At 37.3% G+C, this 27874-nt stretch overlaps 1 protein-coding gene across 5 annotated transcripts; it reads right to left on the reverse strand.

Annotated features, from left to right (window-relative positions):
• Positions 1 to 811: 811 nt before the first annotated feature.
• LOC129053579 (protein FRG1-like) lies at positions 812 to 19468 on the reverse strand. 5 transcript variants are annotated; one of them, XM_054545553.1, is made up of 7 exons: positions 19338 to 19468; positions 18387 to 18486; positions 17118 to 17188; positions 7378 to 7482; positions 3997 to 4088; positions 2901 to 3011; positions 812 to 1728 (listed from the first exon to the last, which is right to left on the reverse strand). In XM_054545553.1, the coding sequence occupies exons 3-7, from the start codon at positions 17142 to 17144 to the stop codon at positions 1587 to 1589; spliced, it is 477 nt and encodes a 158-aa protein (XP_054401528.1). In that variant the 5' UTR covers positions 17145 to 17188; positions 18387 to 18486; positions 19338 to 19468; the 3' UTR covers positions 812 to 1586. The 5 variants fall into 5 exon arrangements, with proteins under 5 accessions (XP_054401528.1, XP_054401526.1, XP_054401529.1 ...); XM_054545551.2 differs by having other exon boundaries at positions 18387 to 18569; positions 19338 to 19460; XM_054545554.1 differs by lacking the exon at positions 18387 to 18486 and having other exon boundaries at positions 19338 to 19425.
• Between the last annotated feature and the right edge of the window lie 8406 nt (positions 19469 to 27874).

The following is a 27874-nucleotide window of genomic DNA, read 5'->3' on the forward strand; positions in this document are numbered from 1 at the left end:
AATGAGTTCTGCTCGCTGCACTGGGGACAGGAACCAAAGGAACATAGGGGTGAACGAGTTAACATGGAGTCCAGTAACACCCGTTGCCTACGTGCAGAATGTTTGTGACAGGAAAGCCAGTCAGCAGGCAGATGGTCTCAGATACCAAGCTAGTGTTGGCAAGCAAGTTTCAGTCTCTTGAAGGCGGTTTTCCTCATTGTGTGGTTTGCATCGCTTGCTTCAGAATGACTGGAGTACTTGTTAAAATGCAAATTTTGAGCCCAATCCTAGACCTCCTAAGCCTACATCTCTACGGATGGGTCTCAGTAGTCGATATTGGAAACGTTCAGGTCCCTAGGAGATGCTTATGCATATAGATTTGAACTGTTGTGTTTAAGGGTTAGGGAGCTGAGAGAAACAAGGAATAGAACAAGCCCCTGGGTGGGAAGGCTCCATAAACTTGGCACTGTTAGCATTCTGGGCAGAACAGGATTCTGCCACATGCTTTGCAGCATCCCTAGCCTCTACCCTCTAACACCGTATTCCAGTTGTGAAAACCAAAAATGTCCCCTGGGAGGCAAAATAGTCACGAGTTGGGAACCGGAACCTCTGCTTTGTGGGATCAGAATGGTTACTTTGTTCCCAATCCAAGGATCAGAACACACGATGAGAGAATGTCCAGCTATTGGAACTGGAGTGCCAAGTTGAAGCTAGACCTACAACAAAAGCTTCAAAAGCTCCTTTATAGGGCTGATCCCATGCCTCAGCTACCTAGCTTGTACAGATGCCATGTAACTCTAGATTTGCTGACAGAAGAAATTTAAAGGCTAGGACTAGATAGGGTCTTTCAGGTTAGGCCAGCACACAACGTGGACTTTTGACATCATCCAGATGCTTGAACCAACCTCAGTCCTGAGGCAGAATTTCCCGTGGCATCTGATACACAGCCTGGATTTGGAGCTCTCACTGGGATTAGATGCCATGGGAATATTGTGTTTAGGAACTCTGAAACAGACAGGCTTCAACAAAGCAGACCTAAGCAACATGTAGCGTCTGAACTTCTTTATCAGCTTCCATTCCAGCCCACGAGGACAAAAGCATCACATACATATCCACTCTGGCAAACCTGTCCTCAGTAGGGAGTTTTCCCAGTACTACTCTCGCCTCTCTTCTGAGCCTACCTGCTTCTTTGTAATGTTTCCACTTTCTGTCCCACTCTCTAATAGATGATTTGTCCTCACTGCCCAGCCCCCTAGTTCTGATATTTGGATTGTCTGTGACCTGGGTAGTACTTAGGAGGTAGAATCAAAGCCTTGTTGATTGGAATGGGAGTTTCTAACTTCCTATTAAAGGCACTGATTAAGCATCTGTTGTATAAAGTAAAGTAAGATTATGATCCAGTAAGAAAGATTCCACAAGTAGCACAGGAAGAATTGGTTTCTAGTACACTTCATGTTTCAGGACAGGAAATCCAGAAAATAATTCTTTGGTACGTTAAGTGTGTACCGTAAGTTTCATTTCCATATGAAAAACGGTAGTTAGCTCAAAAGTACATCCATGAATGATCCTGATTAAACTTGCTTAATCCTAGTTAAACTAGCTACTAGCTAAACAACAATTTCACAACAACTCAAGAACTCTGTAAAAGCATTTCCTCTGAATATTTTATTCAGAAAAAAACACAAAAAGATAAGGCAGAAACAAAAATCCCAGTCATTTGCAGTATCTGTCGGTTTCAACTTCACTCTCCTGTTAAAACAAAGAAAAATAGTAAAATTAATCTATGTAAAACATGCCATATATATTCATCTGCTAATAAATATAAAAGCTTTAAAAATGTGTGCTCAGTTTTGGTTACTGTATTACCACAACACTTATATTAAAATATGTATACTTTTAAATTTGGTTTCTATAAAAAATGGATTCTAATCTTATAAAAGTTTTTTCCTAATATTTAATAAATGTTGTCTAAGGGCTTTTTCAATCCAAATAGCAATTTTAATTATTCCAGAATTTAAGGGTGCTCTAAATTTCCATTTAACAGGGTGAGAATGCTGTATTATTACAAGTGATAAAAGTTACAGGACATAGAGGGTTATTCTGTTTTAGAGTCCACATCCTGATTATATTTTATAACCTCTTCTTGATTTCTTACAACTAGATACATATTCATTTGCAAAGCTGGAAAAAAATTCTTAACATTATTTACTGACTTTAGGTATGAATTCTACCAGCTAGTTAACAGGAAATATGTAATTAAGCATTGCCTTTATCAAGTAATGTAAAAAAAGAGTAAGAGTAAATTTGCAACATAGGACTTGAATGAGCGGCTGGTGATTATCATAATCTGGCACTTAACTGATTTATACTTGTACACTCACAGCTAAACGTCTGTTTTTCTATGTTGTAAATCTAGGACATTACTTATCTACATAGGAAGAGTAATAAATATTAATAATGTGCTATGATAAACATCCTGCACTCTTCCAAATCTTACAATAAAACTGCTTCTATTTCACTTGTTTAGCTTTTATACTTAGTTTTTTAGTTGATCTTTGCTTATTTTAAGGATCCTGAACTACTCTAACAGAATCCACATACTTTTTATATTAGTCAAACTGCTTCTTTCTAACTCTGGTTCTAATAGTTATAAAAAGATAATGATAAATTTATGAAGTAGATACAGTCAAACTTGAATTTCTTTAAGTATATACTTAGAATCGGTTATAATTTTTAGATATTCTTTCTTGGCAGTATTTTCCCAAACTCATGATGTCCTCTCTAGGTAATATTGCCACACTCATAAATTAGAAATAAAGACAAAAATGTGAAAACTACAGTAATTTAAGAGAATATAGGTTTTCTACATGCCATTTCTATTGGCTACTGAAAATAGTGGAAATAAGTAAATAAATAGCTACCTGTCCAGAAGCATCTCATGCAAAAATCCATCTTTCTGAGCCTTTTTAGGAATTTTACTGTCTTCTTTACGTATTTTAACTTTGTGGTCTTGGAAGCTCTGAAATTTCTTTCTGCAAAGAAAATGTCTTCATTGAAAAATACCTGAAACTCTGATTATACATATTTACTATTAAATTTATAAATACTGTTAATTTCTTTTTCACTTATTAAAAAAGTCTAATTATAGGCCAGGCACAGTGGGTCACGCCTGCAATCCCAGCACTTTGGCAGGTCAAGGCAGGCAGATCACTCGAGGTCAGGAGTTCGAGAACAGCCTGGCCAACATGGTGAAACACTGTCTCCACTAAAAATACAAAAATTAGCCGAGCATAGTGGCGTGCGCCTGTAGTCCCAGCTACTCAGGAGGCTGAAAAAGGAGAATCACATGAACCTGGGAGGTGGAGGTTACGATGAGCTGAGATCGTGGCACTGCACTCCAGTCTGGGGGACAGAGCGAGACTCCATCTTGAGGGAGAAAAAAAAGTCTAATTGTATTTTTTTTAATGAGCTGGAGATTTTGAACAACAAAGATGACCTTCGTGACCTCTCAAGAGGAGGGCCACTCATTGACTGGGTAGCACAAGCCCCTACTTCTATTAGGGCATGCTGGCTGGAGTCCCCTCTGTCCTGGCCATAGCACAGCCTTTGACTGGCATCACGCCCATTCTATGAATGAATAGAGAGATTGACTAATGCGAGTGACTAGCTTTGGGAGCTGGTAGGATGATTAGGAAAACTGAACCCTCAATAAAAGAAAAGCATTTAGCTCAGTGCTCTGTCCTAGAGGCTACATTATGTTGCCTCTTCTTGTCCATCAGTTTTCATTTTTTCAGACAGGGTCTTGCTCTGTCACCCAGGCTGGAATGCGGTGATGATCAGAGCTTACTGCAGCCTTGAACTCCTGGGCTCAAACAATCGTCCTGTCTCAGCCTCCCGAGTAGCTGGGCCTACAGGCATGCACCACCATACCCAGCTAGTTAGGTAATTTATTTTGAAAGCACTTTGAGAAGCACTTCACTGTCAAATCTGTAGGTCTAAAAGGAAATGCATACATACACATAATTGATTTCACATTGTTTTACATCTCCTTTGTCTTCTTCTGGAATGTCATCTTTTTTCTTGGTTTCTCTTTCAGCGCAGGATCTAATCTAGATATTGGAAAAGAGAATCCAATGGGTTATATGTTTATCTTCCACCTTCCCCACTTTACATATCACATAAGAACATTCGAGATGATTACTTATGCAGAAGAAAAAATTAACTGAGCAACTATATTCAGAAAAAGACAGGTTCTGGCTATGTGTTTTTACTTCATATATATAATCTATATGAGTAAGTGCTATCACATGCTTCCTTCTCAGCCCTTGTGTCAGAAACACTACAGACAAAATTGTTTCAGAAACATTTTATACATCAGATGCTGCTAGGCAATAAAGCAATCATTAATTTAATTTTGTCGTCCAAGTGAATACACTAGGATCAAATTATCCCTAGTAGACAAGTGTCATTTGATCAGATTGAAAGATCAATAGCTCTTTTACATTGCACAGACTATTACCAAACTATTAAAACTTTTAACATTACACAACTTGTTTTTAATTAATTGGAACCCACCTCTTTTAGTAGCTTCTTATATCCTCCTAAGTTGGATAGATGTTTACTATCACATGTCATAAGTTAATTAATCTGCATTCAACAATTAGGATCACCCACAGAAGAGGCAATGGGCAATGGTAAGGATTCATGTCTCCTAAGGGACCTCTGTGGTCAGAGTCCAGTTCCAGGGCTGCTTAGAAAGTGATGACAAAAAACGTGATTGTGCCACTGAGTTCTTTGTGACAGTTTTGATTAGAGGGGTCCCAGACCTCAAAACATTCCCTGCTAGGGCCTGTAACACAATGCTACCTTTAGTAAGAGGATCTGTGTTCTGGTAGATGAGGCAAGGTCCTAAAGGTGAAGGGCTGACAGAGATTAATTAGGGCAGCCTGCAATTAAATGGTATGAAAAGAGTGCTAAATAATCACTGTTCAGAGCTTCCAAGTACTTGACTAACCAAAGAGACCCAGAAAACTTTGTATTTCATCCGAAAATTGCTTTAAATAGTGAAAAATGCAATCTTTTTGTATCTTTGTGTCTTTGCATAAGTGCAAAGCACTGCACATATATTTGCAATTGTTGCATTCAATAACACTTTTGTGATGATATCCAGATAAAAAAATTTAAACATGATACAATAAAATATAAATAAATTAAATTAAATGTAAGTCACCAACCCATCTGCATTTCCTCAATGACCTGTTTCCTGAGAAGCAATGTGCTATGAAATACTGAGAGTGGCCTCTGGAGTCAACTGAGTCTGGGTACACATCCTGTCTTACCACACCTTGAAATCACTGTGATTTCCATGAACTGACTGACAAAAACCACGAGGATGTAAGGAGGGTCAGAGGCTGTCTTCCTGTCTGTAAGGCTGAGCTCACATCCACCTCACAGGGGCATTATGGAAATTCAAGACTACTACGCATGTGCCGGATGCATGCAATGAAAAAATATAGCATTTCACTTCTCTAACTGTAAGAAAATATCTACATTTTATATTGAAATTGTTTGAGCTTTAGATTTGAAATTAACTGAAATCAAGACTATTCTAAAAAGAAAATCAAACATATGACTGGAAATCTAACATGAAGCTCGTACAGAGAATTGAGAGATGGTTTTAAATTACACTGGCAGTAGAGAAAAATGTAATGTAAATTTTTATGCTCTAATTATAAGAATGAAGGGCATTTTAGAAAAGACATTTGCCCCCTCTCTTAGAGCCTTCCACTCTGGCCCCCACAATGCCAGCAAATCTGGGTCACACTGGATGCAACGTGTGATTCCCAACAGAGACAAACAAAGCAAGGTTCACGATGCTCAGTACTGCGTTGGAATGCCAAGACACAGAAAAACCACGTGTCAAGAAGTGGGGAGTTATTCCTTAGACACATCCCGGTATATGTTTATGATTAAAGATCAGTGCCTTGCTCAGTACTGGGATGGAATGCCAAGACACAGAAAAGCCATGTGTCAAGAAGGGGGAGTTATTGTTTAGACACATCCTGGAACATGTTTGTCATTAAGGATCAGTGGCTTTTGTGAGTCTAAGAAATTAAGCCTTAAATGTTTTCATCAAATTCCAGTTAACTACCTGATTTATCTAGGTTATATTAACAGTATTATTTAGAATTTCACCTTGATATGAAGATGTCTGTTTAACTTTTACAATGATGTAAAACAAACAGTAGGATTAGGGAGGGCACAGGCCACTGGTGGAATGGATAACGTGTCTGACTACGGATGAGGGAATTTAGCCTGTAATAAGGAACTTTTATTTCCAGCTTAGTGAGGCAAACACATTTTAAAAATAAAATAAAAATCATGTTTTATGTGATTCATGTTTCTCCTAATGCAAAGAAGACGGGTACTATTAATAAAAATATTTTTCAAATGTAAGGGCTAAGGCCCCAGAAGTTCTGCTATGATTTTTTATGTTTCATAGAGTGATTATCATCACAGAAGCTCAAGCATTACATAAATACAAATGCGTATACCCCGACCTGGTAATTCTGCTTCTGGAAATTTATCTTCAGGTCCACCCGCACATCTACAAATTGATGCATATTCAATGTTATGTACTGCAGCACTGTTTATAAGAGCAAAAGAATGGAAACAGCCTAAATTTCCATCTATAAAAGACTACATAAATTAAGGTACATCCCTAAAATGGAATATTATGTGGCTGTTAAAAGAGAGAAAGAGAAGAAAAGCAAGAAAAAGAGAAAATTTTGTGCATTCAAACTAATAGTAGAAAACTCTCCAAGATACAATTTTAAGGAAAAAAAAAGTCAAAAGTTGAGAAGACTAGAGAGGAGGCTGCCTTTAGTGTAAAAAGTTGAAAATTATAAATGTATTCATATGTTTATGAAGAAGTTTTAGGAGGCCATAAAAAAAACAAAGGGAAAGAGGAACAGGAGCTGGGACACAGGTGAGTAAGATGCATGGCAGGCATATGTCTTCATCTTCATATGCTTTTATTTAAAAATGTTGGATCACGTGTACATGTTATCTATTTTAAAAATTAGATTTTAAAATACAAGCAAGAAAACAAGAAAATGAAAGCTTAAAAAGACCATGTGGAACTACCAGAAAAAGATAGTAATCCTTGGAGATAATGGCAAGGTAGCTCCTAGATGCATTGATTTCTTTACCACATTGTATAAACAAGCCATCAATTATGGGATTTATAATTAAAAATGAGTCTATTTGAAACAACACATTATAAAAAGCTATTAACTAAATCTTTAAAGTGACAGTAAATGATGATTTAACATTTTAAAGAGATACAGTCACATTGCATGTATGAATGCAGTCATCCGTATAAAATGTCATCATTACCTTGATCATTTCTTCTTCTCCTGCTGTTTTACTTTTTGCTTCTATGTCTCCTGCTTCATTGCATCTAATAAAGCAGCTGTCTGAGGCCAATAAAACCATTTTCCCCTAAGTGAAACAAAATAACAGAATAGCCATGAGGATACTTCTTGTAGAAGAAACACTAAGTGTTTAGACTGAATCAATTTTTCCTCCCTGATTTAAAAATCACAGAAAAGAACTTAAGAGAAGAACGTGAAAAATATAATACAAGAACATATAGAAAAGGAAACCAAAATCACCTTTCATTTTACTATTCAAAGATTACTACAATAAATATTTGTAGTGTATCTTCCTAGTAGGACTAAATTCTAATTAGATGAGGTAGGATTGCTTCCTTTCTAAAAGATCTACTGAAGATAAAACTGTTTAGTTCTGTTTGAAAAATTAACTTTAAAGACAAGAACATAATTATGAATGCATACTTTATTCAAATATTAGCATTTTAAGTAAAATTTATTTTCTTCAGAATTAGAAAACATGAAAAGGTATATACAATGCCTTTGGTATTTTGAATTTTAGAACTGATGTCTGAGGGAGTTTTGTGTGTGAAAATAAATATTCATATACATTTTTAGTTGTTTAATGTTTGATTTATTACACTGCTTTCTATTAAACAAAACTTTAAAAACTGATTTTCTTGTGTATCTAAATCTGGGTTATAAATTTGGTTAGCTTATCTCCCATAACAAATAAAATGTTTATTTATAACTTGTATTTGGTTGATTCTTTTGGAAAACTTGGAATACCATAACATTTAGACAAAATATTTATAAATACAATGATTATAAAATATGTTAACCTTATATCACATCCAGTTAAAAACGTGCTGATAACATGGATTTAATATCTTAGTCAAGTCACAAGGGCTGGGTTTTCTTTCATCTGGATGGCTGGTGGTTCACATCGCGTGGTGGTCATAAGAAATACTATGAAGATCTCACATATCCTTTACTCGCTTTGTCTCAATGATGACATCTTGCATAAGTATCATACATTGTTAGAATCAGGAAACTGACATTGATATAATCCATGAAGCTTATTCAGATTTCACCAGTTTTACATGTACTTGTTTGCATGTATGTGCACAGATTCATGCCACTACCAGCACAGTCAGAATTAGGTTTTTAAAATACAAAATAGCAACATACAGCCAGGCATGGGGGTGTATGCCTGTAATCCCAGCTACTCGGGGAGCTGGGAAAGAGAATCACGTGAGCCCAGGAGTTCTAGGTTATAGTGAGCTATGATCATGCCACTGCACTCTAGCCTGAGTGACAGAGCAAGGTCCTGTCTCAAAAAAAGACCAAAACAAAACAAAAGACAACATGTAAGATACAAATTGATATATGGAGAACGGTCTCTCTCATGATAGACCCCAGCCATATATTCATACCTGCTTTCCAGAGGCAATGCCTATCATAATATTTCTTAAAAATACCTCTACAGGAAGACTTTCTAGCATAGTAATCTTTTTTTTTTTTTTTGAGACGGAGTCTCACTGTTTCACCCAGGCTGGAGTGCAGAGACGCGATCTTGGCTTATTGCGACCTCTGCCTCCCGGGTTCAAACCATTCTCTGCCTCAGCTTCCCGAGTAGCTGCCACCATGCCCGAATAATTTTTTTTTTGTATTTTCAGTAGAGACGGGGTTTTACCATATTGGCCAGGCTGGTCTTGAACTCCTGAGCTCGTGATCCACCCGCCTCTACTTCCCAAAGTGCTGGGATTACAGTTGTGAGCCACGGCGTCCGGCCAGTAATCTTAACTATGATTTTAGATTGAAAGCAAAACGAGCACAATCTGTGTCTATGTATACTAATTTCCAATTTGCCAATAGAAATGTTAGACTCTAGCAAAAATTATTTTAACAGTTGTTATAAAAGTTTATATCTTAATGTTAAAAAATATCCTCAAACCTACTCCTAAATTGTACTTTAACTAGAGTGGAAATAAGTCAATCATCAACTGGATATGACATATTAAGGAATTCTTGTTAATGTTACCAGGTCTGATAATGACATAGAATAACGTATAAAAATAAAGAACAAAACATTTGATGAGAGAAATACATACCACGTTAAGAAATGTACATTTATGTACTTATGGGTAAAATGACATAATATCTGTGATTTTACTTAAAATTTTCTAGGAATTAATGTGTGTGTGGGTGAGTAAGTAAATGAAACGAGATTGGCAAAATATTGATAATTAATGCTGGGGCCTGGGCACATGGGGACTCATTATATTCTTCTATGTATGGATTAGTTTGGATATTTCCATAATGAAAAGGTTTTAAAGATTCAGTTAATTCCACTGCACAAAATTTTCTTTTAACTAAACATTTCATGCTTTTCGTAATCAATTTTAAAATACATAAAATTTTACCTAAAATGAAGTTGGACCCTTATCTAACACCAAATACAAAAAGTAACTTCAAATAGACCAAAGACCTAAATGTAAGAGCTAAAGTTAGAAAACTTTTAGAAGAAAATGGGAAAAGCTGCACGACAATGAATTTGGCAATGATTTGTTATATAGAACATCAAAGGCACAGGCAACAAAAGAAAACATAGACAAACTGGACTTCATCAGAATTAAAAACTTTTGTGCATCAAGAACCACTGTCAACAGAGTAAAAGGCAACCCAGAGAATGGAGAAAATATTTGTAAACTACACACATTATAAGGAATTAATATCCAGACTATATAGAGAACTCCAAAAAGACAAACACCACAATTCAAAACTGGGCAAAGAATATACACGGACATTGCTTCAAAGATGATATACAAATGGCCAATAAGCACTCGAAAAGATGCTCAACATCACTAGTCACTAGGGAAATATAAATCAAAACCATAATACAATACCACTTCACACCCATTATAATGCTATTATCAAAACAAACAAAAAACAAAAAACAGAAACCAAGAAAACCAGAAAAACAAATGTTGGGCAGGATGTGGAGAAACTGAAACCCTGTGCAATGCTGGTAGGAAGGTAAAATGGTGCATTCATTTAAATGCCACTGAAGTATACACGTAAAAATAGAAAAACTGGCAAATTCTATATTCTGTGTATTTTGCCTCCACACACACACAAAACCAATGGAGAAAAAGAAAATTAATCAAAATTAAAATTTCAGCTAAAGACGAGTAGAAAGCAATACAACTAATGACAATTTAGAAGATGGAGTTATAGCTACAATTGTTTTCAGTAAAAGAAATAATGCTTTATTCAGAATCATGAACAGTGTTATGATTAGCAAGTCTTTCTTATAAATGTAATAGTTAATAATTTTAAATTAGTTTTACTTTGTATGTTCTATGCCACGTTCACCAAGTACACTTATTATTAAATAAAATCATTTAAATATAATATCTCATTAATGTTTTGCAAATGAAGAAGAAATTTCTGGCAGACAAGCTCCTCAAAATTTTCACACTCTGTCCAAGTAGGGAAATGATACAATAACATTACTTATAATATTGTCAACAGAAAAAGAAATTACTTTGAGCAGATGCCAGTATTTTTTCTCAATGAGATTTCAAAGAACAAGAAAGCTAAACACAGTATCATCAAGAATTAAATGTGAGCATTCTGCCTACTTTCGGCAAGTGGCCTACATTCAAACTGTGGAGGTATGCTTATATGTTTAACGACTAAAGTAACATAACATAATACTTAACAGTGCCACTCGGGGGTTTTAGCTGTGAAAAAGCAGTGGATCCTAAGAACAGTGGGCACTGAAGTTGCCTGTCTCTACGTCAGGTTACAGCTCAAGCTGTGTATATGCTGCAGACGCCCAAGCTGAATTTAAGAGAATCCGCTCTAAAACATTACTTGCTATTTAGACAAATGCTTAAAGTTATTTCCTTTTAAACCTTAGGCAGATGGTGAAATATTCCCGCTGTGTTGTCTCACAATGCATAATAAAGCTTTTCACATATTTTCACATAGTTTAGAATGTTTACATATGTCTGGCATGCCTGTAATCCAGCATTTTGAGAGGTGGAAGCAGGAGAATCACTTAAGCCCAGGAGTTCAAAGTCAGCCTAGGTAACAAAAGGAGACCCCCATCTTTACAAAAAAAATAAGAAATTAGCTGGGTATGGTGATAGAAGACTGTGGTCCCAGCTACTCGGGAGTCTGAGATGAGAGGATTGCTTGAGCCTACGAGGTCGAGCGTGCACTGTCATGATCATGTCACTGCACTCCAGCCTGAGCAACAAAGCAAGAGCCTGTCTCAAAAAAAAAAAAAAAAAAAAAAAAAAAAAAGGCCTGATGCACCAGTGTCATGGCTGATAAGATACTACCAGGGCACCGTCATTCTAGCATCAAGGCTGTGTGACAGCTCACCTCACCTTCTGACTAACCCAGTGCTTCTGTGCTAAGGGCCCCTTTAAATCTCTGCCTTCATTATTTGCTTGGCACAAAGGAATGATATATTTTAGATTTGGAAATGGAATTTTCTTCCCCAATCTTACTGTAGTCTAAGTACCCTTCACAGACCTTCTATTAACCCATAGCTTACTTAGCTTTAGTTCCTGGGTAAATCAAATCTGTGTTTTGCAAACTACGATGTTGTAAGTTCAATTGCTTCTGAATCTAGCAGAGCTCAGTGAAACTCTTTGCTTACAGACATGCTCATTTTTATTAATGTCACACATGGTATTCTCCATGTGTAAGACAGAATTTCTTTCTTCCTATTTACCAATCCCTTCAGATCCTTGTGAGGAACGAACAGAACAGCTTTAAAAAATTAAAAGTTTTTTTTCTTTCCCTTCACAAATAGACACATGCTTACTTACACGGCAAATTTAGAAAATCTACAATGCAAAAGAAGGTGGAAGGGCAAAGAGAAAAAGACACAGAAGGACTTCCTCTTCCAGCCGATCTGGACTTGCCCTCCCAGGATGACCAATGAGAAAACTGAAACTGGATAGAATATTTGAGAAAACTGTTTTCGGGGATTGGAACACAGGCAGAACAGGACTGTGATATTTGAGAACAGGAAAACACAGGAAGCAAATCTCACACAAACTTCTGTTTTCTGCCGAATGGCAGTTTCTTGACCACACAGAGAGAGGTAGAGACCTCCAAAAACGAGGCAATGTCACTGTCACTAAGCTGAGAGTCTTGCAGTGCTAACATGTTTGGAGTTTATAGAATAAGGTACAGGAGAAGAGGCAACTACATACAGATGAGGCCTCAAAAGTGTATGCAAAAGTTCTCTGCAGGTCTGGGGTCAAGGGCTGGGGGTAGTGCATACAGCAAGCAGGCTCCACAAGGCCTCTGCAGAGTGGCTGGCACTTCTGAGGGCTGACTGGAGATGCCAGAGATCACACAAATTTGGGACATAGCACAGTCGCAAGAATTTACCAAGTATACCTAGAACATGTGGCTGAGGCCCATGAGGATGAGACTTTCCTAGAGTAAGAGTCACTGTCTAAGTCTACAGGCAAAAACCTAATAAATAAGCACAAACTAAAAAAGGCCCAGGCTTGACAGGTGAAAAAGGGTGGTCAAATAATTTAACTAGGCATCAAGACATTTAACAGAAATAAAAGTTAAAATGTTATGAAAATGAAAGACTGAATTTATAAGGAAGACTTAACAATCCTAAATGTGTACACATGACAGCTTCAAAATACTTTAAGCAAAAACTGCTCAAGTAGACAGATCTAGAATTACAGCTGGAGGTTTTAACATAACTCTCAATACATTGTAGGATGAGTAAAAAATCAGTAAGGACACAGAAGATGTGCATAGTCACAAGCTCCACCAGTTGATCTAAGTGACATCTAAAGAACACTGAACCACCGGGCGCCACGGCTCACGTCCATAATCCCAGCACTTTGGGAGGCCGAGGCGGGCGGATCGCCTGAGGTCAGGAGTTTGAGACCAGCTTGGCCAACGTGGTGAAACCCCGCCTCTATTAAAAATATTAAAAAAAATTAGCCAGGTGTGGTGGCAGGTGCCTGTAATTCCAGCTCCTCTGGAGGCTGAAGCAGGAGAATCACTTGAAACTGGGAGGCGAAGGCTACAGTGAGCCGAGATCCTGCCACTGCACTCCAGCCTGCTGGGCAACAGAGCGCGACTTCATCTCCAAAAAAAAACAAAAAAACAAAAAAAGGCCTGAACCAACATCTGCAGAATACACATTCTTTTCAAGTGTACATGGAAATTCACTAAGAAAGTATGTTCTCCAACTATACTATAAATGAATTAGAAATCAGCAAAAATAACATACCTATAATATCTCTATGTAGTAGAAATTAAAAGCAATACACTTTTAAATAACTCAAGTGTCCATGAAAAGAAAAATCACAAGGAAAACTACATGATATTTTGAATGGAATGAAAATGAAAGCAAAATGTGTTGACTATAACTAAAACTAAAGTGGAATGAAGAGATCTAACTTCCTTCTTAAGAAGCAATAAAACAAGAGCAAAGTAAACTGAAAATAGTTAAAGGAAGGAAAAAAAAGACCGAAAATAAATGAAATAGAAAATGAAAAAAAGAGAAAATAAGTAATACTGAAAGAGGCTTGTCCAACCTGAGGGCTGCATGTGGCCCAGGCCAGCTTTGAATGCAGCCCAACACAAATTCATAAACTTTCTTGAAACATTATGAGATTTTTTTCTTTTTCTTTTTTTTGGCTTATCAGCTTATCGTTAATGTATTCTATGTGTGGCTTAAGACAGTTCTTCTCCTTCCATTGTGGTCCAGGTAAGCTAAAAGTTTGAATACCCCTGTACTAAAAGATCATCAATGATCTAAAATAAGTGATCTTATAAAGAATTGATAAACCTCCAGTTACACTGAGTGATCCAGGAAAAAATAGAAAAAACACAAATTACCAATATGAAGAGACTGCAATACAGATTAGATTGTACAGGCATTAAAAGGATATTAAAGGAATATTCTGAACAATTTTATGTCAATAAATCCAACAACGTGGATTAAAGGAAATTTTCCTAAAAGACACAAATTACCAAAACTGACAACAGAAAAATCTGAAAATATCTCTTAAAAAACCTTAATTCTCCCACAAAGAACTGAAACCAAACCAAACAGAACCCTCTAGGTTCAGATGACTTCACTGGTAAATCCTATCAAACATGTAAAGAAGAAATCATACCCATCTTACACAGCTATTTCCAAAAACAGGGAAGGAGACAGCACTTCCCATCTAATTTTATGACACCCAATATCACCTTGACACCAAAATCAAATAAAGACATTACAAGAAAAGGATACAAAAGTCCAATATCTCCCATCAACACCAATATAGAAATCTTAAAAAAAAAAAAAAAAACCTAGAAATGAAATCTAGCAATATCCCAAAGGACAACGCACCACAACCAAGTGGGGTTTATCTCAGGCATGTAAAGTTAGTTTAAAAGTTGAAAATGAAACCAATGTAATTCATAGGCAGAATGAAGAAAGTTGTATAATCGTCTCAACAGATACAGAAAGAGGCATTTGACAGCATTAAACATCGTTATGATAAAAACTCCCAAGAAACAATGTTTAAAAGGGATGTCCTCATCTTGATAAAGGTTTTCTCTGTAGATCCTACAGACATCATACCATATGGTGGACTACTGAAAGCTTTCTGCCTAAACCTGGAAACAATGCATTTATGCCCATTCTCGCGACTTCTGTTCAACACTATGGAAGTCCTGGACAGAATAATAAACCAATAAAAAGCACGACAAGACATAAGGATTAGAAAGAAGAAGTAAAACGATAGTCACAGGAAACAATTGCAAATTTCTTAGTTTTCTATATAAACAAACCACTAGAAGTAATAAGTGAAACAGACTTATGAGACTACAAAATCACTATAAAAAAATAAATTGTAGATCTACGTACTAACAGCAAAAAACTGGAAAATCAAATTCAAAACTTCTATTGACAGTAGTGTAAAATTATAAAATACTTAAGAATAAATTTTTAAACAGGCATGCAAGACCGCTACATTGAAAATTATGAAATATTGAGGCCCAATATTAAGTTGTTGATTCTCCCTCAAATGATCTGGACTCAATACAATTCTCTGAGAAAATCCAACAGACTTCACTGTAGAAATTAATAAACTAATAGTAAGTACAAAGTTGGAGGTCTCACACTACCTGATCTCAAGACTTCATGAAATTATAGCAATCAAGAGAACTATACCAACAGAAATACAGACAATCGATAGAACAGAGTTCAGAAATAGACCAATACATAGAAAGTTAATTGATTTTTTATGAAGATACGAAACTAGATTAATGGAAAAAGGAAACACAAATGGTGCTGGCATAAATGGTTATCAAGATGTTAAAAAAAAAAAGTAAATCTTGAAACCAAACTCACACCATGCCAAAAATTAATTTGAGATTAATGACAGATTTAATGTGAAAACTAAAACTATGATTCCTCTAAAAGACAATGTACGATATTTTCCTGACTTTGGGGTAAGCAAAGATCTCTTAGATCAGAGATAAGGCAGTAACCATAAAGGAAAAAAAAATAAACTAAGCTTTATAAAAATTAAAAGCTTCTGACCATCCTGGCTAACATGGTGAAACCCCGTCGCTATTAAATACACAAAAAATTAGCTGGGCGTGGTGGCAGGTGCCTGTAGTCCCAGCTACTTGGGAGGCTGAGGCAGGAGAATGGCGTGAACCTGGGAGGTGGAGCTTGCAGTGAACCGAGATCGCGCCACTGGCCTCCAGCCTGGGCGACAGAGCGAGATTCCATCTAAAAAAAAAAAAAAAAAAAAGCTGTCCATCCGAAAACCACCATTAAGAAACTGAAAAGGTAAAACTCAGACTGGGAGAAAAGACTGATAACACCATCGACTCTTGGCAAGGATGTAACTGGAACACTAATTCATTCTTGGTGGGAGGGTAAAATGGCACAACCACTTTAGAAAATTTTTGGCAGTTTCTTACTTAGTTAAACATTCACCTATCCTTTGACACAGCAATTCCACATCTACATATCTACCCTAGATATTTATCCTAATTTTAGTATTGTTGATTTGCCATTTCAAAAGCAATGATTCTTCCAGAACATTAGCTTTATACCATTCCATATTTTATATATTTTTTAAGCTACCATAATTTATGAAGATTCAAAATGCAACTTGCCAAGTTTTAAAAGAGAAAAAAAAAGTATGGAAACAACTAAATGGAAAATAGGCTGGTTAAGTGTGTTTTTGTCAGTTTATTTCTAGTATCATTTACAGGCTACTCTGACATTGTATTTAAAATTTTCATTCATTTCAGAGTTCACAAAATAATGATTTTTCCTGTGAAGATACTTCGTTTAAGAGACAACTGATTTCTATAACTAAAATGTATACATGTTCAAAGAAAAGAACTTGTAAAATATATTTGGTTGAATAACATTTACATTAAACCTTTAAAATTATGTATCAGAATCTCTGGCTACTAAGCAGTCTAATGGTGCCTACTAAGTCAGAGAGTTGTAATTCTTCTCTCCTGTGCTCTGTTCTGACAATGAAGTAAAGGCATCAGTAGCATCTACTGTGCTAAAGAATAAATGGAATTTACAACTGTAGGTAATATTTAAGCACTTTAAGACAAATATGAATACATCATAAATTTCCAACTAGGAAAATATTTTCAACGAGATCTCAAGAAATGTTAACTTTTTTCAGAATACAGCACTGAAAACTCACTCACCAACATCATCAAGCTGGGTTTCTTCATATTCTTCTCTTTTTCTCTTCTTACCTTTGCTCTTTTTCTTCTTACTACAGGACATAATTTATATAGATGAGTTTAGGTATATTGATTTGTGTGATAAATAATTATCGTAAGATTGAGACTTGGAAGTCTTTTAAGCTGTTTCATTTATAAATTATTTATTTGGGAAGACTTACATTGCTATGCCCTCTTAAATACAGTACTGAGAATTTGCTTCAGGCTTTGTACATATTATGTTAAAGTTCAAAGCAGATTGTAGAGCCACACTGCCAGATTTTAAATCCTGATTCTGTCACTTCTTAGCTCTGCGATTTTTGGAAAAGGTACTGAATCTCTCTGTGGGTCAGTTTCCCCACTTAAAAGATTAGGATAATAACTTAACTCTCAAGGCTATTGTGAGAATTAAGAGGTAATATGCATCTTCACACATTGCTGGAGGAAATTTAAAATGGTGCAGCTTCTACAGGAAACAGTTTGTGGTTCCTCAAAAAGTTAAAGAGTTACCATATGACCCAGCAATTTTACTCCTAAGTATGTATACCCAAGGGAAATGAAAACATACACACACAAAAATATTACGTAAGAATATTCATATTAGCATTAGTCACAACAGTCAAAAAGGGGAAACAACCTAAATGTTCATCAACTGATGAATGGATGAACAAAATGATACATCCATACAATGGAATACTACACAGCCATAAAAAGGAACAAGTGTCACAACAATGATGGACCTCAAGAAGGTTATAAGTGAAAAAAGCCATACACAAAAGGCCACATGTTGCATGATTTCTTAGGAAATATTCAGAATAGGCAATTTCACAAAGATAGCAGACTAGTGGTTGCCAAGGACTAGGAGAGGGAGAGGATGGGATGTGACTGCTTTAATGGGTAGGAAGAGATTTCCTTCTGAGATGACGAAAATGCTGAGCAACTAGACAGTGCTGAACCTCTTGAATATATACTAAAATCCACTGACTGTACAAAAGGGTGAATTTTATAATTATGAATTACATCGCAATAAAAAAATAAAAAAACAAGAGCGATTTGAAAAAAGTTAATGTGCAAAGTGCCTACAACAATTTCTTGGCACATTGAAAGTGCTACATAAGCATTAATTATGATCATTACGATAATCTTAAGACACTCTCGTCTGCATTTTCATCATAAAGTTTTCAGAAAATAACTCACCACTCCTCACAGGAAATTCACAGAGTAAAAATCTCACATTCATTCAGGATATACCTGCGACTTATTCTGGCATCTTCGTGAGCCCAGACTCCTCAAGAGGGTTCTCAAGGGCAGTAGCTTCAGCTCACTCCTTGATACTTTCTTTCCATCTCACCTAACAATATCAAAACCTCTGTTTATCACGGAGACCAGGAGGAAATGCTCAATATTTCTATGTACAGAAAACCTCGGGCAAATCTGCCAGATAAAAAAGAAGCGGTGATATGAGTTCACAGGTATTTTTCTCCTAAAGAGCTAATAAATTACCACTACGACTTCCTCCTGACATTTGGCTCAATTTATTTACTGCATATATGTTCTCTCATTTAATCCTCACAGTCTTCTAAAGGTATAAAAAATGGTCTGAAAGTATAAATGTGTAAACGGAGGTTCAAAGATATTTGATCTCTTAATGAGTACATGGAAGTTCAGACATATTAACCAATTTGCCAAAAATTACAAAATTAGCAAATGACAGAGTGTAGTTTCGAGCCCACATCACAATCAAAGCCCATATACACCTCAACCACTGTGTGATTCATCCTGGTTTCACTCTACATATTAGCTTAGAAAAAATTAATCAATAATTTTTCCAGGAAGAGACAATGGAGAAAAGAATAATCCCTAACAAAGGAAGTTAGTATCATGAACTACGAGATCAGACTAACGCAGACCACCAGGCAGAGGCCTGGAGAGATGCCTCGGGGGACCCAAACTCGTGGGTACGGGGCCAAGGGTCACCCGCCCTTCTATCCTGTTTCCAGGGTCGTACGCGCGGGAGGCTGCTCCTCTCTGCACAGGCTCGGGAAACCGCGGTCCGGCCTCCGTCCTGCCTGGACAGTGGCCAGGGCGAAGCCTGTGAGGCCACAAAACCGGGTCTCTGCGCCACGACTTCTACCGGATTCGCGGGGGTGGAGTGCATCCGAAAAGAACTGAGGAGGCTCCCGCCGGAGCTGCAGGGCCCACCTCTTCGCCTTGGTTCCCTTGAGCACAAGCTTGGTAGACTTCACGTAAGAGTACTCTGCCATGGCTCCGGGGACTCCTGCGCTGAGAGGCTGAAGCCGGCTCAGGACGAGTATATGACCCAGAGCAGCACGAGGGCGGGGAGGAACAGAAGTGCAGGCGAAGTAAACACTCCCTGACAGCGTACGTCTGTCCAGAACCCACATTCGTCTTGATTCAAAACCTGAATGGCTGAGATTTCCACATCCGCGTTTCTGCCGGAGAGCTACGGCGGCCGCAGAGGGCCGAAAGGTGTCCGCACACAGCTGCTCCCTGGCTCTCTCTCGAGGAGCCCCTGAGGATTGGCGCCTCCCCGAGGGGAGGAAAGCCCGCCGGAGGCGCTGGTGCTGGCTGTGGCGGGGCTGCCGGGCGCGCTGTGGAACCGCCTCCCGCTAGAGCTGCAGGTTGGCTACAGTCCCCGCGGGGGCGGGAAGCGGCTCAGGCTGCCCTCGCTGGCCTGTGGCGGTGCGGCTGGAAGCGCGGGCCACTGGTGCGCGGGTCACTCGGGGCTGTGCCTCGCGCGAATGTTTGTGCAGGAAACAAACAGGAAATACCCTAAAATAGAATGAAGCGCCATGTTGAGGGCCCCGGACGTCGCGAGTGCTGTGGGAATGTGGGCTGAGGTGGAGAGTTATGGTGGCGCGTGTTACAGGTTCAGGGGTCAGGAAGAAGCCTAATCGTGGAGGTGGCATCTGAGGAGGGTCTTGAACGCTGGGCAGGCTTTTGCCCGATACAGATGGAGGAAGCTAGTTCTGCCTGATGGAGGAGACAGGGCAGAGGCGTGGAGGGAGCCGTGCAGCGCTGGTGTGAGGAGCCGCGAGCAGGCCAGGCCTGTAAAGCAGAGTGATAGGAACCAGGATAGATAAGGCAAGTCGGGGTCCTGTGGTCGCTGAAGAATTTGAATGAAATCAGTAAACAGGTGAGAGGGATCCATCGCAAGAGCATGGGATGTAACGAGGAGTAGTCCACAGTGATTCCTCTGCACAGGTGGGTATTATTCATCGTGTATGTGACACCAAAACGGTGGTTATTATTGATAGCATATGTGACACCAAAACCACCCCACTCAAGCTGTGGCTCTTTACCTAAAGTAGAAAACAGAGACCAGTTGGGTTCCAAGCATCCACGAAAATCTTATTAAATTCGTGATCCCTGGTGGCACCATGGAGTCAGGATTGGCTCATCTCAAACCTGACTCAGAAACAAAACCATCTCAATGTGCAGAGATGAGAGGCCTTACCCGCTATCATAACGTATTTTCTGGTGTTTCAACAGTGCTGCGCTTCCTAATCCCCATTCCACGGCAATCCACATGCCATGATGCCCAGAGGCATTAACAAAGGAGACACACAGGGGCTCCTCACGTTTGCTTTCCATGGTTTTGATGAAAATCTGTTTCGTCATCTCATACAATTTGGTTAGTAATAGTATCATTTAGGTTTGAAGAATTAAATGGCACAAATTATATAGGGTGCTTATTATAACCTACAAGGAAAATGACTAGGATATGTTAGCTATGCTCATCACCAACATCGTTATATGATGGTAATAATCAGATAGTCAAGAAGGCCGACACCAAGAAAATGGTTACATGCTCTGAGGGAATGAATGTGGAGAGATCAGAAGGTCAAGAACAAAGCCGTGCAACATTTCTGCAGTAAAGGGATAGAGAAAAGAAAGGCTATAAAAGAAGGAATGAAACAGAGTTAGAGTAAAATTATAAAATCAAAGCTAAGGAGAATTTCCAGAAAGGGTAATATCATTTAATATCATAGAAATTTAGGAGCACAAGATGGAAAAAGGCCTCTGGGTAACTGACATTGAGGTAGTCTTTAGGGAAGCTCCATTTCCAACAGAGAAGTAGACAGAAAGTCAGCTTGAAACGGGGACTAGGTGAAGAAGCTGTTGGCTGGTCGCATGGGGAAATAAATAAGGGATGACATATGCCATATTTCTGTATTTCTTTCTTTCTTGCCCAGCCTCTATATATGCCTAGAGTTTGGCGAAAACATACAAAAAATAAAAATGAAACCAATTTCGTTTGTAGACTCAAATACAATGATATGTGTTAGAATCAAGATAAATTCATGCCTCTCCCTTCTATTGTCACCATCAGTTTTGAAATTAAACATCAGCTTTTCTTCTTCATTAAAATCATTTTCAACTCCTCCCAGGTGTTGGTGGTTTGGGGGAGTTACATAAGCTGTCAGGTCTTGATGAGTAGAGGAGGGAACAAACACTTTCAGCAAAGGCAGAATTATGAAATTCTGCTCATATTTTTCTCAGTAACTTTCCTATGTTTGTGAGGTTATTCAGTCATAAAATCCTAGTGAAATTTTTTTCAAGCTTGACTAATCGTAGTCACTGTGGACGTTTGTTTAAAATATGTATTCCCAGGCCTCTAAACTACTGATTCTGATTCAGGAGATCACGGGTGGGACTCAGAATACATGTGTTTGACAAGTATCACAAGTGGGTCTTATGGCCAGGCAAATTTGGGAATCTAACCAGGAATTTATGTTTTTATGACTGGCAGCTAGAAAAGATTCCTAGAGTCTTTGCTTTTTGAAAATAAAACATTTCTTTTTTAAAAGGAAAATTGTATGACTAGATACAACATTTATACATGTGGCACATGTACTATACTGTGTACTTTTGTCATATTTACAGTTAAAGATGTGTAAGAACACTCTGAGAAAAATTATATATTAAATGCAAAGACGGGTAAGTCAGGGTGGGCGAGAAATGGGAAGGGTGTGCTTATTGTTGCTAAAAGGTAGAAAAGCCAGAATGATAGCCATCTAAGGTTGCAAATAGCATATTGTAAGTTGAGGGAGCTTCATAATCATGTCTGAAAGCTTCTTTGATATACTGAGTTGAAAATAGTGGCTTTGGACAAGATTTGAGGGACAAACCAACTATGCTTTAAAGTGTTTATTTAAAAGACTTTAATTAAAGGAAAGTCTTTGCATTTACTTGAGCTAATTTAACTTCAGGACTTGAACAAATTTCTAGCCCTTAACCTCTTAAAAATTGTCTTTCATTTCAAATGAAAGTTTAAGGTGGCCTTTATGTTCGATAGGTATACATGTGCGAAGACTTAACAGCAAGGTACTGTACATTTCTAAATGTTTACTTCTTAATTTTGCTGGAAGAAATATACACTCAATTGATTATTTTTAAAGCAAAGTAAAACAATTTGTTTTGACAAGCAACACTGTATTTTCCCAGTTTTCTGATGGCATAGATTAGGCTTAACATCACTAATCATCAGAGAAATGCAAATGAAAACCAAAACGAGATACCATCCTACACCAGTCAGAATAGCTACTATTAAAAAATCGAAAAACAACAGATCTTGGGAGGCTGTGGAGAAAAGGGAACATTTACACATAATTGGTGTGAATGTAAATTCATTCAGCCACTGTTGAAAGCAGTTTGGAAATTTCTCAAAGAATTTAAAATAGAATTACTATTCAAGCCAACAATTGAATGACTGGTATATGACCCAAAGAAAATCAGTTATTCTACCAAAAAGACACATGCACTTGCATGTTCATCGCAGCACTATTCACAATAGCAAAGACATGGAGTCAGACCAGGTGCCCATCAACAGTGGATTGCATCAATAAAATGTGGGACATCTACACTGTATTATTAGGCCGTTCTTGCATTGCTATGAAGAAATAACTGAGGCTGGGTAATTTATAAGGAAAAGAGATTTAATGGGCTTATAGCTCTGCAGTCTGTACAGGAAGCATGGTGACGGCATCTGCATGGTGCCTGTGGAGTCTCCAGGGAGGTTTTACTCATGATGGAAGGTGAAGAGGGAGTAGGCACATCACATGGCCGGAGCAGGAGCAAGAGAGAATGGTATTGGGGGTATATACCACACACCCTTACACAACCAGATCTTGAAAGAATTCACTATCACAAAGACGGCATCAGGCCATGAGAGATCCACCCCCATGACACAAGCACCTCCTTCCAGGCCCCACCTCCAATACTGAGGATCACATTTCACTATGAGATTTATAGGGGCCAACTTCCAAACCATTTCACACACCATGGAATACTATGCCACCATAAAAATAATAAAATCATGTCCTTTGAAGCAACATGGATGTAGCTGAAGGCCATTATCCTAAACGAATTAATGCCAGAATACAAAATGAAATACCACATGATCTCACTTATAAGTGGGAGCTAAACACTGGGTACTCATGGACATAAAGATGGAAAGAATAAACACCGGGACTACTAGAGGGGAGAAGGAGGAAGGCAATGTTTGACAAGGTAACTATTGGGTACTATGCTCATGTATTAATCTGTTCTCACACTGCTATATAGAACTACGCGAGACTGGGTATTTTATAAAGAAAAGAGGTTTAACTGACTCACAGTTCCACAGGCTGTACAGGAAGCATGGCTGGGAGGCTTCAGGAAACTTATAATCATGGCAGAAGTTGAAGGGGGAAGCAAGACACGTTCTACCATGGCGGCAGGAGAGCAAGTGAGCCAGGGTGGATGTGCCATATGTTTAAACCATCAGATCTCATGAGAACTCACTTACCATCTAAAAACAGCAAGGGGGAAATCTGCCCTCATGAGCTAATCACCTCCCACCAGGTCATTCCCCCTACATTAGGAATTACAATTCAACATGAGATTTGGGTGGGGACACAGAGTCAAACCATACCAAATCAGCATCTGGATGATGGGATCATTCATACCCGAAAACTCAGCATTATGAGATATACCCATGCAACAAACTGGCACATGTACCCCTGAATGTAAAATACAAGTTAAAATTATTTTCAAAATAAATTAATGAATGAATAAATATGATTAAATTAAATTAAAATATTGAAAAAAAAAATTTGAGAGTGATTTTAGCTTGACAGTTATGTAAGTTATGTAAATGGAAACAGTGAGTTCTGTAGGGTTCGGATCAATTGCACTATCTGTACTAAGTTGATGTCCAGTTGTTTGGATGAAAAGAAAACAGGAGAAACATATAATTCTAACGGGAAAAAAATGGACAAGTTTTTGTCATAGCAAAAAGAAGAATTGAGGAAATAGGCCTGAGGTTATAGTGATTGATAGATATTAATAGACGACTAAGTCAAAAGCCACTGGTTGCAGAAAATATTGATTAATTTTGTTTTATTCCAGTCAGACAAAAAAATACTATAACCTGCCTCTAGAGAAATCCCTTTTAGCCCTGTAATTATCTTTATTCCAAGCACCATTCCATTCATTCAGTAGTGTATAGGGTGATAAATAAGTGAATTATTCACAGAATTAAGACAGAAGTTTTGAGTATTTCAGGATATTAATAGTATAGTCAATGAACTAAAATAAAATTTGACTAGAGGTGTGATCACCATGAATGCCATGTTGGTATCTTGTTAGATTTGGCAACCTAAAGTTGACAAATTTATTAATAAAATAAACATTCCTTGATGATTAATTTACATTTAGTAGACACGCTCTTTCTTCTTCCTTTCCTTTCTTATTCATTCATTCATTCATTCCTACAGAGCAGTGACTTTCATTCTAAGATTCCCAGAATCCTAAGGAATTCTTGAATGTCATCATAGGGAGCCAGGTGTGAGGATTCCAAAAAGTTGTATTTAATACTTGAAAAATCTCGAAAAGTTATATATTTACACCAGAAAATGCTATACAGATTTTAAGTTATATATATATATATATATATATGGTTGAATACTTTTTATTTCTATCCAGAACTGAGTCATTAGGGTTAATAATGTTGATTATTTCATACTGACCTAATGGGTAGCCTTTATATATCATTGACTACTTATTAGTAAAATAAGAACCCCCCAAAATTACAAAGTAAACATATTTTGTGGGTTTCTCTTAAGGCTTTTGAAACGTAAAATCAGAGGAGAGGATTAAAAGTAATCCTTTATTGTTAAAAAGGCAGGAAACTACTAACTTAGAAATTTGTATGAAAACAGCAAGATATATACATGGCCCTCAGACCAGCTGCCTGTTTTAATAAAATTTTATTGCAGCACATCCGTGGATCTATGGTGTTTCCTGCTACAATGGTAGAGTTGAATGTTTGCTATAGACACCGTATGGTTTGCAAAGCCTAAAATATTTATTATCTGGTCTTTATAGAAAAAGTGAACCCAGTTTTAGAACATTCGCTTTACAAATTAAGATACAGTGGATGCTGCCTTAACTGACCTCCACTTAACTGATTTGCAATCAGCACTTTCTGGCACCCCTGTACAACCTATTGACTGATGTCCACTGCAAACTGAAAGTGTTTGAGCTACTTTTAATGCCTGTACATTTCTCCTTCCATCGCAGAAATTGTATAGTTTCTAAGAAGAAGCTGTGTAAATTCCTAAATATGTTTAAGCCATTTGTTCTTGCTCTTGTAGTTATGCAATTTAATTAAATATTATGTTGAGAGGCTGAGACGGGTGCATCACTAGGTCACGAGATCGAGACCATCCTGGCTAACGCGGTGAAACCCCGTCTCTACTGAAAATACAGAAAAATTAGCTGTGCGTGGTGGCGGGTGCCTGTACTCCCAGCTACTGGGGAGGCTGAGGCGGGAGAATGGCATGAACCCGGGAGGCGGAGCTGGCAGTGAGCAGAGATCGCACCACTGCACTCCAGCCTGGGTGACAGAGCGAGACTCCGTCTCAAAATAAATAAATAAATAAATAAATAAATGGATAAATAAATATTATGTAAACTGAGAAAATGAGTACAACAAGAGTAGTATTGTTGTTTCTCTGAGAAATAAACTAAATGTGTTGGAAAAATGAAAAACTCAAACAGTTTCTGTCAGCTTAACTGTTGGCAAGACAACTAGAAACAAATGGGAAAAATAGTATAATCTAGGATTTCAGATTGTTTACCCCAGTTGTCTTCACAGAAAGTGAACAAGAAATCAATGACAACATATCATTGGCATAGTTTCCAAAAGAAACTCCACTCTGAATCCGTGCAAGGCTTTGACCTTGTCATCAAAATTCTGGCAAATTTATTTACACATGTCTTTTAAATTAAAGTTAAGTTTTAAGGACTTACATCTAATACTTCTTATGATTCCTCCATCTATCTTAAATTTGTGATTAATCTGTTTATTACTGGTCCAAATCTGATTGAATAAGGGGGTTTCTACCGTTTTTGCTAACCAAAAGTTTACTTTGATGGAGATGGAATTATAAATACAATAATTCAAGTTTAAAAATTAGAATGGTAATGGTTCGTATAATTTAGTATGCCTAAAAATCACTTGAAAAGCTTACTAACAATGTAATTTCTTGTACCTTAGGCCTGAGATTTTGATTCAATAGGTCTAGCATGGGGCATAGGAATCTGTATTTTTAGGAATGATAAAGGAAAATTGCTTAAAATAGAGTAAATTATGACTTACAAATATAAAATGAACACTTGTCTAAGATTTTGGGTTAACTCATTTATTTAATGACAGAGCCAGTAAGATGTTATACTGAATTTTATGGAAAATTAAAAGAGCCACACATATCTAGGCACTAAGGAACACTGAAATAAATTCGCTTGATAGGTTCAAAACTGACTTCTTGATGGAAGGTGGAAAAAGGAAAATCAATTATACTTCCATCAAAATCAATCATTTGCCTGTCTATAGACAAGAATATTTGCATTACTATCAGTAATCTACAACTAACAGAATTGCAAATAACAAGGAAAACAAAAGGCACAGAGACCCCATAGAAATAGATAACCCAGTTATTCTAGACAAGGCTGAGATTTCCATTAAAGACACTCAGTGGTAATTTTTTTGGTCCATCTTAAAATCATTCCATGTTCTCCTGAAACAAATTGCTTAAGCAATTCAAATACAATGAATGTGGTCAGTGGGTCACACCTGGAGAAATCATTTTCTAACCTATAATAAAGACTGTTGAATTACTCCCTTTACTGAAAATAATAAAATATTACCACATAAATTCGTATTATGATAATGGCCCACTATGAATGCTTTGGTGTTCTTAATTTTCTTAAGATTTATTAATATTTCTGAAGTAACTACTAAATGCCAAGCAATATATTTTCTAATTTAATCTTTCATTGACTTTTACTTTCACTTTAATTGAGCTACTCACTTTCATGGCTATAAACTTAACTTTTCGATAACTTAAAAATTGATTTCTAATGTTATAAACTTTAATGTTCCACTCTGTTACCTGCTCTTTCAGACTCCCTCTTCCTTACTGCCAACTCACCTTCTTCTCTGTCTCTTCCAGTGCCCCAGTATTTTGACTCTTCCATTTTCTTTTTTCTTTTCTTTTATTAAGTGGATAAATGATAATTTCACATGTTGATGGGGTACAGTGTGGTATTTTGATACATGACACATCGTTAAAAACCTCTCCTCCCTATCTTTCCCAGTCTGGTAACCACTCTTCTACTCTCTATTAGATCAGTGTTTTTAGATTTCACATATGAATCAGATCATGTGATAT

The sequence above is a fragment of the Pongo abelii genome, chromosome 23, assembly GCF_028885655.2.
Source record: "Pongo abelii isolate AG06213 chromosome 23, NHGRI_mPonAbe1-v2.0_pri, whole genome shotgun sequence".
NCBI lineage: Eukaryota > Metazoa > Chordata > Mammalia > Primates > Hominidae > Pongo > Pongo abelii.